This window comes from Ovis canadensis, chromosome 16 (genome assembly GCF_042477335.2).
Source record: "Ovis canadensis isolate MfBH-ARS-UI-01 breed Bighorn chromosome 16, ARS-UI_OviCan_v2, whole genome shotgun sequence".
Lineage (NCBI taxonomy): Eukaryota > Metazoa > Chordata > Mammalia > Artiodactyla > Bovidae > Ovis > Ovis canadensis.
This window is the reverse complement of record NC_091260.1, coordinates 51701724-51717537: the sequence shown is the minus strand read 5'-3', so window position 1 is coordinate 51717537 and position 15814 is coordinate 51701724. Positions and strand designations below refer to the sequence as shown.

At 38.5% G+C, this 15814-nt stretch overlaps 1 protein-coding gene across 7 annotated transcripts in view; it reads left to right on the top strand.

Moving 5' to 3' along the window:
• The window catches only part of SPEF2 (sperm flagellar 2), a 203552-nt gene that overhangs the window by 97760 nt on the left and 89978 nt on the right, over positions 1-15814 (top strand). For all 7 annotated transcript variants that reach the window (XR_011249554.1, XM_069555868.1, XM_069555870.1 and 4 more), the window contains 2 exons: positions 3714-3788; positions 15459-15607. Coding sequence is in view for 6 of the 7 variants with exons in the window: in XM_069555868.1 (XP_069411969.1) it covers positions 3714-3788; positions 15459-15607 (224 nt within the window). In the remaining variant the exon portion in view is untranslated. The remainder of the gene's footprint in view (positions 1-3713; positions 3789-15458; positions 15608-15814) is intronic.

Below are 15814 nucleotides of genomic sequence, written 5' to 3'. Positions count from 1 at the left end.
GAGTGTGACAAAGCATGGTAGTGCAATCCATGCTGCTAAGAGTATATTTGGAGATTTCAGAATACATTTTGGAAATAATTTTCTCAAATAGGCAGAATTCATGCTACTCCCAGGAGAAATTAGACTTGCTCACAGTATTTTCTACGTTCAGCATCTCAGGTGTCCCTATTTTCACCCCCTTTTCTGTTACCTTCTACTAAAGTTTGGAGCTAAAATGTTGGTTACCCAGAGTATTGTTATTAAAGGTACTAAGAGGTTATCTTACAAATAGCTGTGAAAAGAAGAGAAGCGAAAAGCAAAGGAGAAAAGGAAAGATATAAGCCTCTGAATGCAGAGTTCCAAAGAATAGCAAGAAGAGATAAGAAAGCCTTCTTCAGCGATCAATGCAAAGAAATAGAGGAAAACAACAGAATGGGAAAGACTAGAGATCTCTTCAAGAAAATTAGAGATACCAAGGGAACATTTCATGCAAAGATGGGCTTGATAAAGGACAGAAATGGTATGGACCTAACAGAAGCAGAAAATATTAAGAGGTGGCAAGAATACACAGAAGAACTTCACGACCTGGATAATCATGATGGTGTGATCACTCATCGAGAGCCAGACATCCTGGAATGTGAAGTCAAGTGGGCCTTAGAAAGCATCACTATGAACAAAGCTAGTGGAGGTGATGGAATTCCAGTTGAGCTATTTCAAATCCTGAAAGATGAATCTGTGAAAGTGCCGCACTCAATATGCCAGCAGTGGCCACAGGACTGGAAAAGGTCAATTTTCATTCCAGTTCCAAAGAAAGGCAATGCCAAAGAATGCTCAAACTACCGAACAACTGCACTCATCTCACAGGCTAGTAAAGTAATGCTCAAAATTCTCCAAGCCAGGCTTCAACAATATGTGAACCATGAACTTCCTGATGTTTAAGCTGGTTTTAGAAAAGGCAGAGGAACCAGAGATCAAATTGCCAACATCCGATGGATCATCAAAAACGCAAGAGAGTTCCAAGAAAACATCTATTTCTGCTTTATTGACTATGCCAAAGTCTTTGACTGTATGGATCACAATCAACTGTGGAAAATTCTGAAAGAGATGGGAATACTAGACCACCTGACCTGCCTCTTGAGAAATCTGTATGCAGGTCAGGAAGCAACAGTTAGAACTGGACATGGAACAACAGACTGGTTCCAAATAGGAAAAGGAGTACATCAAGGCTGTATATTGTCACCCTGCTTATTTAACTTCTATGCAGAGTACATCATGAGAAACACTGGACTGGAAGAAACACAGGCTGGAATCAAGATTGCCAGGAGAAATATCCATAACCTCAGATATGCAGATGACACCACCCGTATGGCAGAAAGTGAAGAGGAACTAAAAAGCCTCTTGATGAAAGTGAAAGAGGAGAGTGAAAAAGTTGGCTTAAAGCTCAACATTCAGAAAATTAAGATCATGGCATCCGTTCCCATCACTTCATGGGAAATAGATGGGGAAACAGTGGAAACTGTCAGACTTTATTTTTGGGGGGCTCCAAAATCACTGCAGATGGTGATTGCAGCCATGAGATTAAAAGATACTTACTACTTGGAAGAAAAGTTATGACCAACCTAGATAGCATATTCAAAAGCAGAGACATTACTTTGCCAACAAAGGTCCGTAAGTCAAGGCTATGGTTTTTCCAGTGGTCATGTATGGATGTGAGAGTTGGACTGTGAAGAAGGCTGAGCACCGAAGAATTGATGCTTTTGAACTGTGGTGTTGGGGAAGACTCTTGAGAGTCCTTTGAACTGCAAGGAGATCCAACCGGTCCATTCTGAAGGAGATCAGCCCTGGGATTTCTTTGGAAGGAATGATGCTAACACTGAAACTCCAGTACTTTGGCCACCTCATGCGAAGAGTTGACTCATTGGAAAAGACTGTGATGCTGGGAGGGATTGGGGTCAGGAGGAGAAGGGGACGACAGAGGATGAGATGGCTGGATGGCATCACAGACTCGATGGACGTGAGTCTGAGTGAACTCTGGGAGATGGTGATGGACAGGGAGGCCTGGCATGCTGTGATTCATGGGGTTGCAAAGAGTCGGACATGACTGAGCGACTGAACTGAACTGAACTGAACTGAAGAGGTTATCTAGACTTTTTTATTAACCTTACCTCTAAAAAAGAAAACCTAATTCAAACCTTTGGATTTATTTATTTATGAATGAGTTTGGTGTTTAACTATTTAACTCTTGGATGTTTAAAAGTCCTTTTATAGAGATTAACAAAAGAGGTTGTCTTATTTCTATGGAATCTTTTTTTTTTTGGAGCTGATATATTTAAACATAAGTGATATGTTATGCATTTACACATTCTTATAACTGTCACTTCTAAATACAAAGAATAGGTCAGACAAACTCTATCACAGACATTTAAATTGCCCTATATGTGCATCCTTATGACGAGGGGGAACAAACTGTAACCTAGGACAAACGGAGAAAGATGACTGAACTTGTTTCATGAATTATGTGGGATGTAGTGATGTTTTTCAAAGACCAGATTATTATTTGGGAAATCTTATTAACCTCCTGGTCATCAGTTTCCCATTTCCCCATTTCCAGCATGTCTTTTAATTAGATTCCAGGGAATCCAATGTATATATTCCCAAACAATCCTTTGTATTACAAGTTACAGTCAAGGCACAATGGAATGTAAAAGTCACAAGGCAACCAAGTATGGGGTCAAGAGAACTTCAGGAATGTGCCATATCAAAACAATGTGTTTATTTAACTCTCCTTCAAAGTGTTTTGGCATCATTCTTATTATAGATCCAATCATCTTATTGTATAACAATCATTTCAGTGAACTATCTCCAAACACTAATAGAGCCATCTGCCTCAAATTTACTTGTGACTAACTTTTAAAACTCTGCATGTATGTTGCATTAAAGAGTTTATAATCAAACTCACTGACAAACCTAGACAGTGTGTTAAAAAGCAAAGACATCACTTTGCTGACAAAGGTCTGTATGGTTAAATCTATAGTCTTTCCAATGGTCACATACTGTGGTGAGAGGTGGACCATAAAGAAGGCAGAGCACCAAAGAACTGATGCTTTCGAACTATGGTGCTGGACAAGACTGTTGAGAGTCCCTTGAACAGCAAGGAGATCAAACCAGTCAATCTTAAATCAACCCTGAATACTCACTGGAAGGATTGATGCTGAAGTTGTATCTCCAATACTTTGGGCACCTGATCGGAAGTGCTGACTCATTGGAAAAGACCCTGATGCTGGGAGAGATTGAAGGCAGAAGGAGAAGAGGGTGACAGAGGATGAGATGGTTGGATGACATCACCAACAGAATGGACATGAATTTGGACAAACTCTGGGAAATGATGAGGGACGGGGAAGCCTGGTGTGCTGCAGTCCATGGGGTCAAAAAGAGTCGGGCGTGACTTAGCAACTGAACAACAACAATCAAATTCACTACCAAATGCTGATGTTAAACTTAGGACTCAACTTCTCAATGTCACAAAATAGGATAGTCCTATCAGGGTTGTCATTCAAGAATTTTCAATCCATAGTCTAACTTCAGATTAATTCTAACTCACAGTAAAGGTCTGAGCCATTTTAGGCAGTTCACAAATATAGCTGTTTTGAGAAATCACATTTGATTGCTTACAAATCATAACCTAGCTATCAGAAAAAATCATAAATGATATTTGTGTGTTAAATTTTGTTTAGAACCCCTGCATGGTAATCGAGAACCTCTTCAGGAAGGAAAAGGGAAGAAAAGTGAAACTTCACTCAAAAGAAAAGGTACAGATTAAGATAAATATGATTAAGTATAATCCTGCATTTTATAACTCTCAGTGAAAATAATGATATTTATGTAGTAATGTACATTCTTTCAGGCATTTGTAAATCATAAACCCTTGCCAAAGAAAACCTCAGTCTTTCTGTAACCTGGCTCTTAGCAAAGGTCCTGCTGAGGAAAGTGATGCCTGTGAGGAATAATTTAGCAAATATGCAAGAGTACTGGAGTGGGGTGCCATTGCTTTCTCTGATATTTAAGATACAAAATATTCAATCATCATAGATATTATAAAGGTTATCCTTGGGCTAAGTTATGCCATCAGAAAACTACATGCTGAACCATATTTTCTTGGAAAGCTTCCATGAAATTGCTTTCACTGATAAGTTCTTTGATATAAAGTCCTCAACACAACGGCAGTGGAGATGAAACTTTCATTATACTAATAATAACCTGGTATTTCATTTTCTGAAGGGATAGTATGCCCATTACATCATTCACTGGCCTCTGTGTAAAATCCTAGGTGGGAAATTTCATTCAGAAGAAAGGGACTGGAAAATTTTTCTTCCTCTACATGGCTAAATAATTAGTACCTCTAAATGGTAGCACTGCCTTTTCTATACTGGCTGTCTAGAAATAAAAACCAAATTAGCATATAAGATTTTAGTTTCTAAGCAAGGACCTATATCCTGGAGTCTGCTTTCTAATTCCTCTCTTTGCTTTGACCTCCTAACTTAGTTTGTATTTTTCCTGATCTAGTTTCATTTATTTTCTATCTTAACTGTTTCTGTGAAATAAGGGGGATAAAATTTTGTAAATAATTGATAGTTGGCAGAAGAAACGCCAGGCTCTTAAAAGCATATTAGTTACATTGTATGTTGAAGCCACTGGACTTCCCAGGTGGCTCAATGATAAAGAATCCTCCTGCCAACACAGGAGACACAGGTTCGATCCCTGGGTTGGGAAGATCCCGTGGAAAAGAAAATGGAAACCTGCTCCAGTATTTTTGCCTGGTGGACTATAGTCCATGGGGTTGCAGAAGAGTCAATCATGACTTAGTGACTAAACAACAATAGTGTTGAAGCTGCTACATGCATGCCTGCTCAGTTTTTAAGCTGTGTCTGACTCTTTGCAACTCCATGGACTGTAACCCTACAGGCTTCTTTGTCCATGGAATTTCTCAGGCAAGACTACTGGAGGGAGTTACCATTTTCTTCTTTAGCGAATCTGCTCAGCCTAGGAATCGAACCCACATCTCCTGCTTTGGCAGGTGAATTCTTTACCACTGAGCCACCAGGAAAGCCCTGGAGCTGCTACAGCAACAAATCAAAGGTTGAAATGCAGTTATGGACACATGCAGTTGACTTCTGCGGAGTACGTGCTCAGGGGCTGTCATGATGTACTACTGCTTAATTTTTCATTACAGATTGCCAGTGCAATAGCAGCCCAAGAATGTGCAATGTTCACAAAATGATGGGCTTAAAAGAATCTCTATTTTGGCATTCAAAAATGCATACCCATAATTCTCAAAGCATCTCACCCTTTTCTGATTGTATAACCTGATAGGTTTATGTAACTAGTCATTGTTGAGTTAACATTGGTGAGATTAAAAATTTAGCTAGAGTTCTGGCTATAATTTATGATATGCTTTCTCTCACCTGTTTACAGATAGGAGAATAGTTTTCACATTTACATTATGAATCCCTTACTTTCTCATTGTGATCAGCAAAAGCAAATGAAGGATCTGCACAGAATCATCAAAAATAGAAATCAAATATACTTATGCATTGTAGTGGTTTTTCAGTCGCTCAGTCATGTCCAACTTTTTGTGATCCCAAGGACTGCAGCACACCAGGCTTCCCTGTCCTTCACTACCTCTCAGGGTTTGCTCAAACTCATGTCCATTGAGTCAGTGATGCTATCCAACCATCTTATCCTCCATCATCCCCTTCTCTTCCTGCCCTCATTCTTTACCAGCATCAGGGTCTTTTCCAATGAATGAGCTCTTCACATCAAGGCCAAAGTATTGGAGCCTCAGCTTTAGCATCAGTCCTTCCAATGAATATTCAGGGTCAGTTTCCTTTAGGATTGACTGGTTTGATCTCCTTGCAGTCCAAGGGACTCTCAAGAGTCTTCTTCAGCACTGCAATTTGAAAGCATAAATTTTTAGGTCGTCAGCCTTCCTGATGGTCCAACTCTCACATCCATACATGACTACTGGAAAAGCTATGGCTTTGACTATACAGACTTTTGTCAGCTGTTGGTGAAGTAATGTCTCTGCTCTTTAATATGCTGTCTAGGTTTGTCATAACTTTCCTTCCAAGGAACAAGAATCTTTTAATTTTATGGCTGCAGCCACCATAGACAGTCATGTTGGAGCCCAAGGAAATAAAATCTGTCACTGTTTCCACATTTTTCCTTCTATTTGCTATAAAGTGATAGGACCAGATGCCAGTATCCTAGTTTTTTGAATGTTGAGCTTTAAGCTAGCTTTTTCATTCTCCTCTATCTCCCTCATCAAAAGATTCTTTAGCTCCTCTTCACTTTCTGCCATTAGAGTGGTATTATCTGCATATCTGAGGTTGATAATTCTCCTGGGAATCTTGATTCTCGCTTGTAATTCATCCAGCCCAGCATTTCGCATGATGTACTCCACATATAAGTTAAATAAGCAGGGTGACATTATACAACCTTGACATACTTCTTTCCCAATTTTGAATTAGTCCTTTGTTACATGTCTGGTTCTAACTGTTGCTTCTTGACCTGTATACAGGTTTCTCTGGAGACAGGTAAGGTGCTCTGGCTTTTACATCCCTTTAAGAATTTTCCACAGTTTGTTGTGATCCACACAGTCAAAAGCTTTAGTATAGTCAATGAAGCAATAGATGTTTTTCTGAAATTCCTTTGTTTTCTCTATGATCTAACAAACGTTGTCAATTGATTTCTGGTTCCTCTGCCTTTTCTAAACTCAGCTTGTACATCTGGAAGTTCTCTGTTCACATACTGCTGAAGCCTAGCTTGAAGGATATTGAGCATTACCTTGCTAGTGTGTGAGATGAGCACAACTGTACGGTAGCTTGAAAATTCTTTGACATTGCTTTTCTTTGGAATTAAAATGAAAACTTACCTTTTCCAGTCCTGTCCAAATCAAGTTAGACCTAATAATGCACATTCTTTGAGAGCATCTTTAGGTAAAAGTAGACTCAAAAGAACCATAAGCAAATACAACCTCACCCAGCAAAATATATATTCATTTAAATCATGCAGTTTGCTCAGTTTAAGTAAATTCAAGAACTCTTTTTTTCTTTTATTTTACTAGTCTGTTTCAATTTCCATAAACATAGTTTCTACTGTATTGAATATTTGAAATAGATGAACTCTTGATCAAGATTTAGAAGTCTTTCTTCTATGTAGAAGTACTGTTGTTTTGGCATGTATAACAGAATTTACTTCATTAAGAACAAGTCTTAGTAATTTTAGTTCTTTATATTTGGAACTAATACCTTTGGGAGGTGAATACTATTAATTGGTTAACTGCTTACTTCACAAGCTATTTGATACCAATTAATTATATGGAAAGCAAGGCTTGAGGAGCCACCACCTTTTTCCTTCCTTCAAACTTATCCTTGTTTCCTATTGTTGGCATCTTTGACTCATCTTTATTTTTCTCTGCATATTAGATCAATCCCTACCCTTCTCCCTGCTAATCCTGACACTGAAATGCCATTTGCAATTGTATTTATGGTATTCTTTTTTTTTTTTTACTTTATTTTACTTTACAATACCGTATTGGTTTTGCCATAAATCAACATGAATCCGCCACGGGTGTACATGAGTTCCCAATCCTGAACCCCCCTCCCACCTCCCTCCCCATGCCATCTCTCTGGGTCATCCCAGTGCACCAGCCCCAAGCATCCTGTATCCTGCATCGAACCTAGACTGGCAATTCGTTTCTTATATGATATTATACATGTTTCAATGCCATTCTCCCAAATCATCCCACCCTCTCCCTCTCCCACAGAGTCCAAAAGACTGTTCTATACATCTGTGTCTCTTTTGCTATCTTGCATACAGGGTTATTGTTACCATCTTTCTAAATTCTATATATATGCGTTAGTATACCGTATTGGTGTTTTTCTTTCTGGCTTACTTCACTCTGTATAATCGGCTCCAGTTTCCTCCACCTCATTAGAACTGATTCAAATGTATTCTTTTTAATGGCTGAGTAATGCTCCATTGTGTATATGTACCACAGCTTTCTTATCCATTCATCTGCTGATGGACATCTAGGTTGCTTCCATGTCCTGGCTATTATGAACAGTGCTGCGATGAACATTGGGGTACACGTGTCTCTTTCAATTCTGGTTTTCTTGGTGTGTATGCCCAGCAGTGGGATTGCTGGGTTATAAGGCAGTTCTCTTTCCAGTTTTTTAAGGAATATCCACACTGTTCTCCATAGTGGCTGTACTAGCTTACATTCCCACCAACAGCATAAGAGGGTTCCCTTTTCTCCACACCCTCTCCAGCATTTATTGCTTGTAGACTTTTGGATCACAACCATTCTGACTGGCGTGAAATGGTACCTCATTGTGGTCTTGATTTGCATTTCTCTGATAATGAGTGATGTTGAGCATCTTTTCATGTATTTGTTAGCCATCCGTATGTCTTCTTTGGAGAAATGTCTGTTTAGTTCTTTGGCCCATTTTTTGATTGGGTCATTTATTTTTCTGGAATTGAGCTGCATGAGTTGCTTGTTTATTTTTGAGATTAGTTGTTTGTCAGTTGTTTCATTTGCTATTATTTTCTCCCATTCTGAGTGCTGTCTTTTCACCTTGCTTATAGTTTCCTTTGTTGTGCAGAAGCTTTTAATTTTAATTAGATCCCATTTGTTTATTTTAACTTTTATTTCCAGTATTCTGGGAGGTGGGTCATAGAGGATCCTGCTGTAATTTATGTTGGAGAGTGTTTTGCCTATGTTCTCTGTATTTATGGTATTCTTAAAGAATTTATTAACTTCAACCATTTGCCATGGCCCTATTTTATTCCTTCATAAAATAAGGACTTTTCTACTCTGCGACCTTACCTAGGAGGTATTACATAAGGGCTAATTGAAGAATTTTCCTTAATCAACCAATTTCAGAAAAATACTGTGTTCAGTTCAGTTCAGTTCAGTCGCTCAGTCATGTCCAACTCTTTGCCACCCCATGAATCTCAGCACGCCAGGCCTCCCTGTCCATCACCAACTCCCGGAGTTCACTCAGACTCAAGTCCATCGAGTTGGTGATGCCATCCAGCCATCTCATCCTCTGTCATCCCCTCTCCTCCTGCCCCCAATCCCTCCCAGCATCAAAGTCTTTTCCAATGAGTCAACTCTTCGCATGAGGTGGCCAGAGTACTGGAGTTTCAGCTTTAGCATCATTCCTTCCAAAGAAATCCCAGGGCTGATCTTCAGAATGGATTGGTTGGATCTCTTTGCAGTCCAAGGGACTTTACTCTCCACAGAGACAGATGTTGATATAGATATGTATGTCCTGTGATCATCTATCTCTAAGGCAGTGGGAGGCACACTATGTAATATCCCAAAACATTGTGACTGCAGAACTCTCTTGGAGGAGTATCCACTGGGACTAAAAAGTGAAAGTGTTTGTTGCTCAGTCATATCTGCCTCTTTGAGACCCCATGGACTGTAGCCCACCAAGCTCCTTTGTCCAAAGGATTCTCCAAGCAAGAATACTGGAATGGGTTGCCATTTCCTTCTCCAGGGGATCTTCCCGACCCAAGGATCGAACCTGGGTCTCTGGTATTGCAGGCAGATTCTTTACCATCTGAGCCACTGGGGAAGCCTCCGTTGGGACTAGAGTTCTATAAATAAATGCTTGGAAATCTCATCCTCTTTAGTTCTGTCAACCTGCCCATGTGTTAATATTGGGACTGTTCCAGTGCTAGCCTTCTGATTTAACTCATCGTTTAGGTGCTACCAAGCACTTAGCCATAAATATTTTGTCAATGTTATAAACATTAATGACACTTTATTGTAAAGATATGGAAGAACAGAGGAAAAAAAGATGAAAGTGAAATGGAATTGAAATCCCTAGATCATCTATTAACACAGTGGTTCTTTAAGTTCAGTCCTAGATCAGTAGCATCTGCATCACCTGGGAACTCTTTAGAACAACAGATACTTGGTCCCACCCCAGACCTACTGAATCTGAAACTCCTGGAGGGGCCAAGCAATTTGTATTTTAAAAAGCCCTCTAGGGAATTCTGGTGCTCACTAAAGTTGAAGAAATACCGTGTTGATGCCAAAGACTTATTGCTCTATTTTAGCCATTGGAATATCAGACACCTACTGTTATTTCTAATGTATTATATATAATGTGACCTGGTTCCCAAAATGTTTAAGGTGGATTACAATTTAAAAAACAGCATATGTTTAACAATACTTTGAAACAGAAGTAAAAAGCCCTAAGCTTTTCTAGGATTAATTTCTAAAATACTCTTTTTTAATCACCTGGGACCTTAAACAGGGAACAGTATGTGGTACTACATACAAGATCTTAATAGGTTTTAGAATAAATGCAAAACATGTTAGGTTTTATCTGAAAGTTGATGCCACACATTAGAAAGTTGATGATTAATTTACAATCGTGGTTCAAATGGCAAAATTCAACATTCTCCTTTTACAATATAATTCATAATAATAATTATAACAAACTACCTCTTGTAGAATGCCTACCATATGCCAGGCACTGTGCAAGATCATTTTTATGTATAATCTCACTAAATCCTCATAACCACCTGTGAAGTAGCAATGATCATTTCCTTCAAAGATGAGGAAATTGAGAGTCAAAATAAATAAGGTAATATAGAGAAGGGAAAGTCAGAGTCTCTTCACACTTTGGAGAATGCAGTCTACACTCCATATTAACTCTCCACAGTGTCAGAACTTCCTTGGATTTTTCCTTAACACCATCATCTAATTTAAATGAATTAAATAATATTATCTATACTCTATTATCTAGCCTTTCAATGAATTGATTTATCAGACTGTAACTTTTAATATATTTTTCACCACAAGCAGAAAAATGAAATTGTAATAATTATAATGCAATGTAAATAGAACAGTCTTAAAATCAATTTATGAGCCAAGTAAATAGTGTTAAAAGAACAACTCTAAAACTTGCAGATTTCTAAATGTCAGCCTAATGAACACTTCTGAACATAAATTACATCAATAAACACTAAAGACAATCAAATATGATAGTCAAATGCATGGACCCTGGAGTCACCCTGCCTGGACTGAGATTCTAGCTCTGCCTGTTTACCATCTAAGTGGCATCCAAGTGACTAAGGGCAGACAACTTGACCTTGGCTTGTCTCAGTTCCCTCGTGTGTTAAATGAGGTCGTAAAAGTACTTCCCTGTGGTCATTACAGGGAATAAGTAAATATACAAAAAAAAAAAAAAAACAGGATCCATTTCAGAGTGCATGGGACTAAATAAACGTGGGATATAATTATTGATTCCAGATCAGGTTATTAAAGACTGTGGGCAGAAATGCAAACGCTATGCAAAGTTGATTTAGGAGTTTCCAGTGTTTACCACTGATTATAATTATACTGAAATCAGGTCCTAGAAGTGACCCCAAATAACCAGTCCTTATTACTCTATAGTAGTCTACATTCCACATATCCAGCTCCACACAATATGCCAGTAAATCTGGAAAACTCAGCAGTGGCCACAGGACCGGTGGTCAGTTTTCATTACAATCCCAAAGAAAGGCAATGCCAAAGAATTTTTTAACTACCACACAGTTGCACTTATCCCACATGCTAGCAAAGTAATGCTCAAAATTCTCCGAGCCAGGCTTCGACAGTATGTGTACTGTGAACTTCCAGATGTTCAAGCTGGATTTAGGAAAGGCAGAGGAACCAGAGATCAAATTGCCAACATCCACTGGATCATCGAAAAAGCAAGAGAGTTCCAGGAAAACATCTATTTCTGGTTTATTGACTATGCCAAAGCATTTGACTGTGTGGAAAATTCTGAAAGAGATGGGAATACAAGACCACCTGACCTGCCTCCTGATAAATCTGTATGCAGGTCAAGAAACAACAGTTAGAACTGGACATGGAACAATAGACTGGTTCCAAATCGGGAAAGGAGTACATCAAAGGCTGTATATTGTCACCTTGCTTATTTAACTTACATGCAGAGTACATCATGAGAAACGCTGGGCTGGAAGAAGCACAAAGTGGAATCAAGATTGCTAGGAGAATTATCAATAACCTCAGATATGTGGATGACACCACTCTTATGGCAGAAAGTGAAGAAGAACTAAAGAACCTCTTGAAGAAAGTGAAAGAGGATAGTGAAAATATTGGCTTAAAGCTCAACATTCAGAGAATGAAGGTCATGGCATCTGGTCCCATCACTTCATGGGAAATAGATGGGGAAACAGTGGAAACAGTGAAAGACTTTATTTTTCGGGGGGCTCCAAAATCACTGCACATGGTAACTATGGCCATAAAATTAAAAGATGCGCTTGCTGCTTGGAAGAAAAGCTATGACCAACCTAGATAGCGTATTAAAAAGCAGAGACATTTCTTTGCTGACAAATGTCCATCTAGTCAAGGCTATGGTTTTTCCTGTAGTCATGTGTGGTTGTGAGAGTTGGACTATAAAGAAAGCTAAGCTCCAAAGAATTGATGCTTTTGAACCGTGGTGTTGGAGAAGACTCTTGAGAGTCCCTTGGACTGCAAGGACTTCCAGCCAGTCCATCCTAAAGGAAATCAGTCCTGAATATTCATTGGAAGTATTGATGCTGAAGCTGAAACTCCAGTCCTTTGGCCACCTGATATGAAGAACCAACTCATTGGAAAAGACCCTGATGCTGGGAAAGATTGAAGGCAGGAGGAGCAGGGGATAACAGAGGATGAGATGGTTAGATGGCATCACCAATGCAATGGACATGAGTTTGAGTAAGCTCCGGGAGTTGATGATGGACAGGGAAGCCTGCTGTGCTACAGTCCATGGGGTCTCAGAGTCAGACAAGACTGAGCGACTAAACTGAACTGAACTGAGCTCCGCACAGAGTAACAACATGAATTCTAGGACACCAAGGAGAGAAAACTCTTCCAAAATAGCTTCTCAGTAGTGATTTAGAGAATAAGCTGGTTCATGTTCCATATCTGGCTCCTTACCTAACACTGATGCCCTTCTCTTCCTGGCCACGTTGCTTCAGAGCTAAAATTTTCATTTATCCAAGGCATACTTAGTCTCTACTTCAGTTGCCACCGTTTGCAGCCCAGGCAACTATTAGCACTATCTGTTAACAACAAAATGTTTTCTTGCTGAAGCTGTCGCTATTAACCAGTCTTCTAGTTTCTACCCAGTGAGGTTCTTAATTAAGTCAGATTCTACTAGGGCATGTTTTAAAGACTGAAAGGTAATAAAAATGCCTTTCTTTAAAAAAAAAATCAGACTTTTTACATCTTATCCTCCTTGAACTCACTGAATAGTGAGTTCTTATCCTCCTTAACTCACTGAATAGTGCCAACTTAATGTGAAAGTGTTCCAGTTTTCTTAAATTCCTTTCTTCAATTGATTAAGTTTTTTTCTTACCTTTCCTGAGCTCCTAGTATGTTATTATCATTGCTCAAAACTGTTGCTCTACTGTTTCAACTTTGACTATTTATTCACAGATAAAATCATTAAATAAATCCCATGTTCACGTTATAAAATTTTGTCTTTCTTTTATACCTCATTTTATCTACTTGTTCTCACTCCATGGGCTTTTGCATGATACAGTTAGATGCTAATAACTGGACTAAAAACTGCTAAAATCTACCTTTACTTTGTGCTAAGAACAGATTACCCTTCAATCTTCTCACGCAAGAAGAATGGCTGCCCTGAGGACTCAATAATTCAACCTCCAATGAAAGCAAACATCTTAGAAATGGAAACCTTCACATGGTCACATAAGTAATACTTTAAAAGGACTGCCTTTTGTAAATTTGAGATGTTGAATGATTTTGTTTAAATGTGATGTCTATTTTCACTCTCTATGCCAATAGATACATTTTAATTCATTTACATCTTTTCCTCTTAGCATTTTGATTGTTTAAAACAGTTAGATAAAATTTAAATAAGATGAAAGCACAGTGGTTCAAAAATACTTCCTGGCTTTCTTAGTTTTCACTGAATGATCATGATATGTAAGAAAAGAATAAAAAGAAACTCATTCCAATCTCATAATTACAAAGTTATCCTTAGAAATTCTCCTTAGAAAAATTCATCTTAAAAGTAGTAGTGTTATCACATATTTTACCAGAAACTCAAGTCAGAGAATTAAAAAATTATCATATAGAAAAATTTCTCAAATTATGAACATTTTTGGTTACTACCTGAATAAAGATGTTCTTAAATTTTTCTAATTTAAAATAAAATCTAGATACAACTTTAAACTTGTAGATAGCAGTACTGTTTTTAGCACTGAACTGTCTGCAGTACATAATTGACAATTTCTCCTCTACTTATAATCCATATATTTTTAACTAGTATAAAAATGGAAGATATATTTACTTTCCTAAACAGCATATCATTAAATAATATTCACTAAAGAAATATATTTTGGGGAAAGAAAGTGCTGCAAATTCTATAGGCATCTAATAAACTGCGTCTAAAAATCTTAACAATGAATTTGAAAGTAAGTGAAATTTAAACTGAATGAATTCCTAAATTATAACTTTGATCCTTTAAGGAAATATAGATGCTTTCTGAGCTAAGGTAGTTTCATCAGTCATAAGATCTTTCAGACCACGTGGGTACCACTTCACTGGCCTGAATTCCCCCTTGATGTTCTCAGATAGCGCATGCCCTTTCTGGATTCTGAGCGGAAATGAGGCTTCTCTTTCTGCTCCTCCAACCTCCTTTTCTTCCTCCTTGTCTTCCTTCCCCTCTCTTTCCCTCCTCACTCTTCCTCTCCCGTCTTCTTCCCTCCCCTCTCCCCACCACCTTATGCCTAAATTCAGCCAGGCTTTTGGCTCAGAGGTTGCCTTCATCCATACAACCTGACTATAGTAAGAAATATAGTTTCCCTGATTAGAAACCCTCTGTCTGATCCAGGGAATATGGAACTATTCAAGAGCTACAATACTTCTTCTCCCCTCCACCCTTCACTGACTCCAGCTGACTCATAATAGCATCCTTTCTCCTGGCAATTTCTCCTGGGTTTCAGTAAACAAGAGCACTGCTCCTGTTGTGACTACGCTCTTTCTTTTTCAGGGTGATAGTTCAATTTGCCAGTTTTTTGCAATAGTAAATTGCACTTTTCTCTGGAATCTAAACTTTGTAAAAACCATGTGTTCATTGAGGAAGCAAGGACAGAGATGAAAATGAAGTATCAAGTTGCTTTCCACAGCTAACTGGACAAGAGAAGTACAGTATTGAAAAAAAAAAAAAACCTGCTGTTGGTATCATTGGTACATTTAGGGGCTGAGAGATTTTTTAGAGAATGAGATTTTTTTATTTTTGATTTGATAAGGCTGCCCAAAGTTGCTTAAAGAGCAGTTAATGAATTGCATGAAGCTCATGGCAATCATAAATTTAATCCTCCACCAGAATCTGTCCCCATCCATATCCTTGTAATGGCATGATTTAATATGCATGTTGAAGGTTCTCCTAGAGGAAAATCGCTAGGAGGGAAGATTCCACTCAAGAAATCACCTGCCGAGTCTACAGATATTTCACCGGTCCCGGTAGTGCCAGCCCCATCGAAGCCCGGATCAGAAGAGTGGGTGTATGTAAATGAACCAATTCCTGAGGTATGACAGTTTAAACTCAAACTAGTAGAATCTCTTCTTTCTCCTCTTTATAGTAAGATTCACATTGCACCATCCAAAAGGCCTTTCTTGGCTGATAATATATGTATTTATCAAAAAAGCAGAGATGATTGAGAATACTCAGTGAACCACATTCCATGTTTTTCTCTGCACCCTCGAGTTTCTGAGTCATGCTTTGAGCAGCTAGTG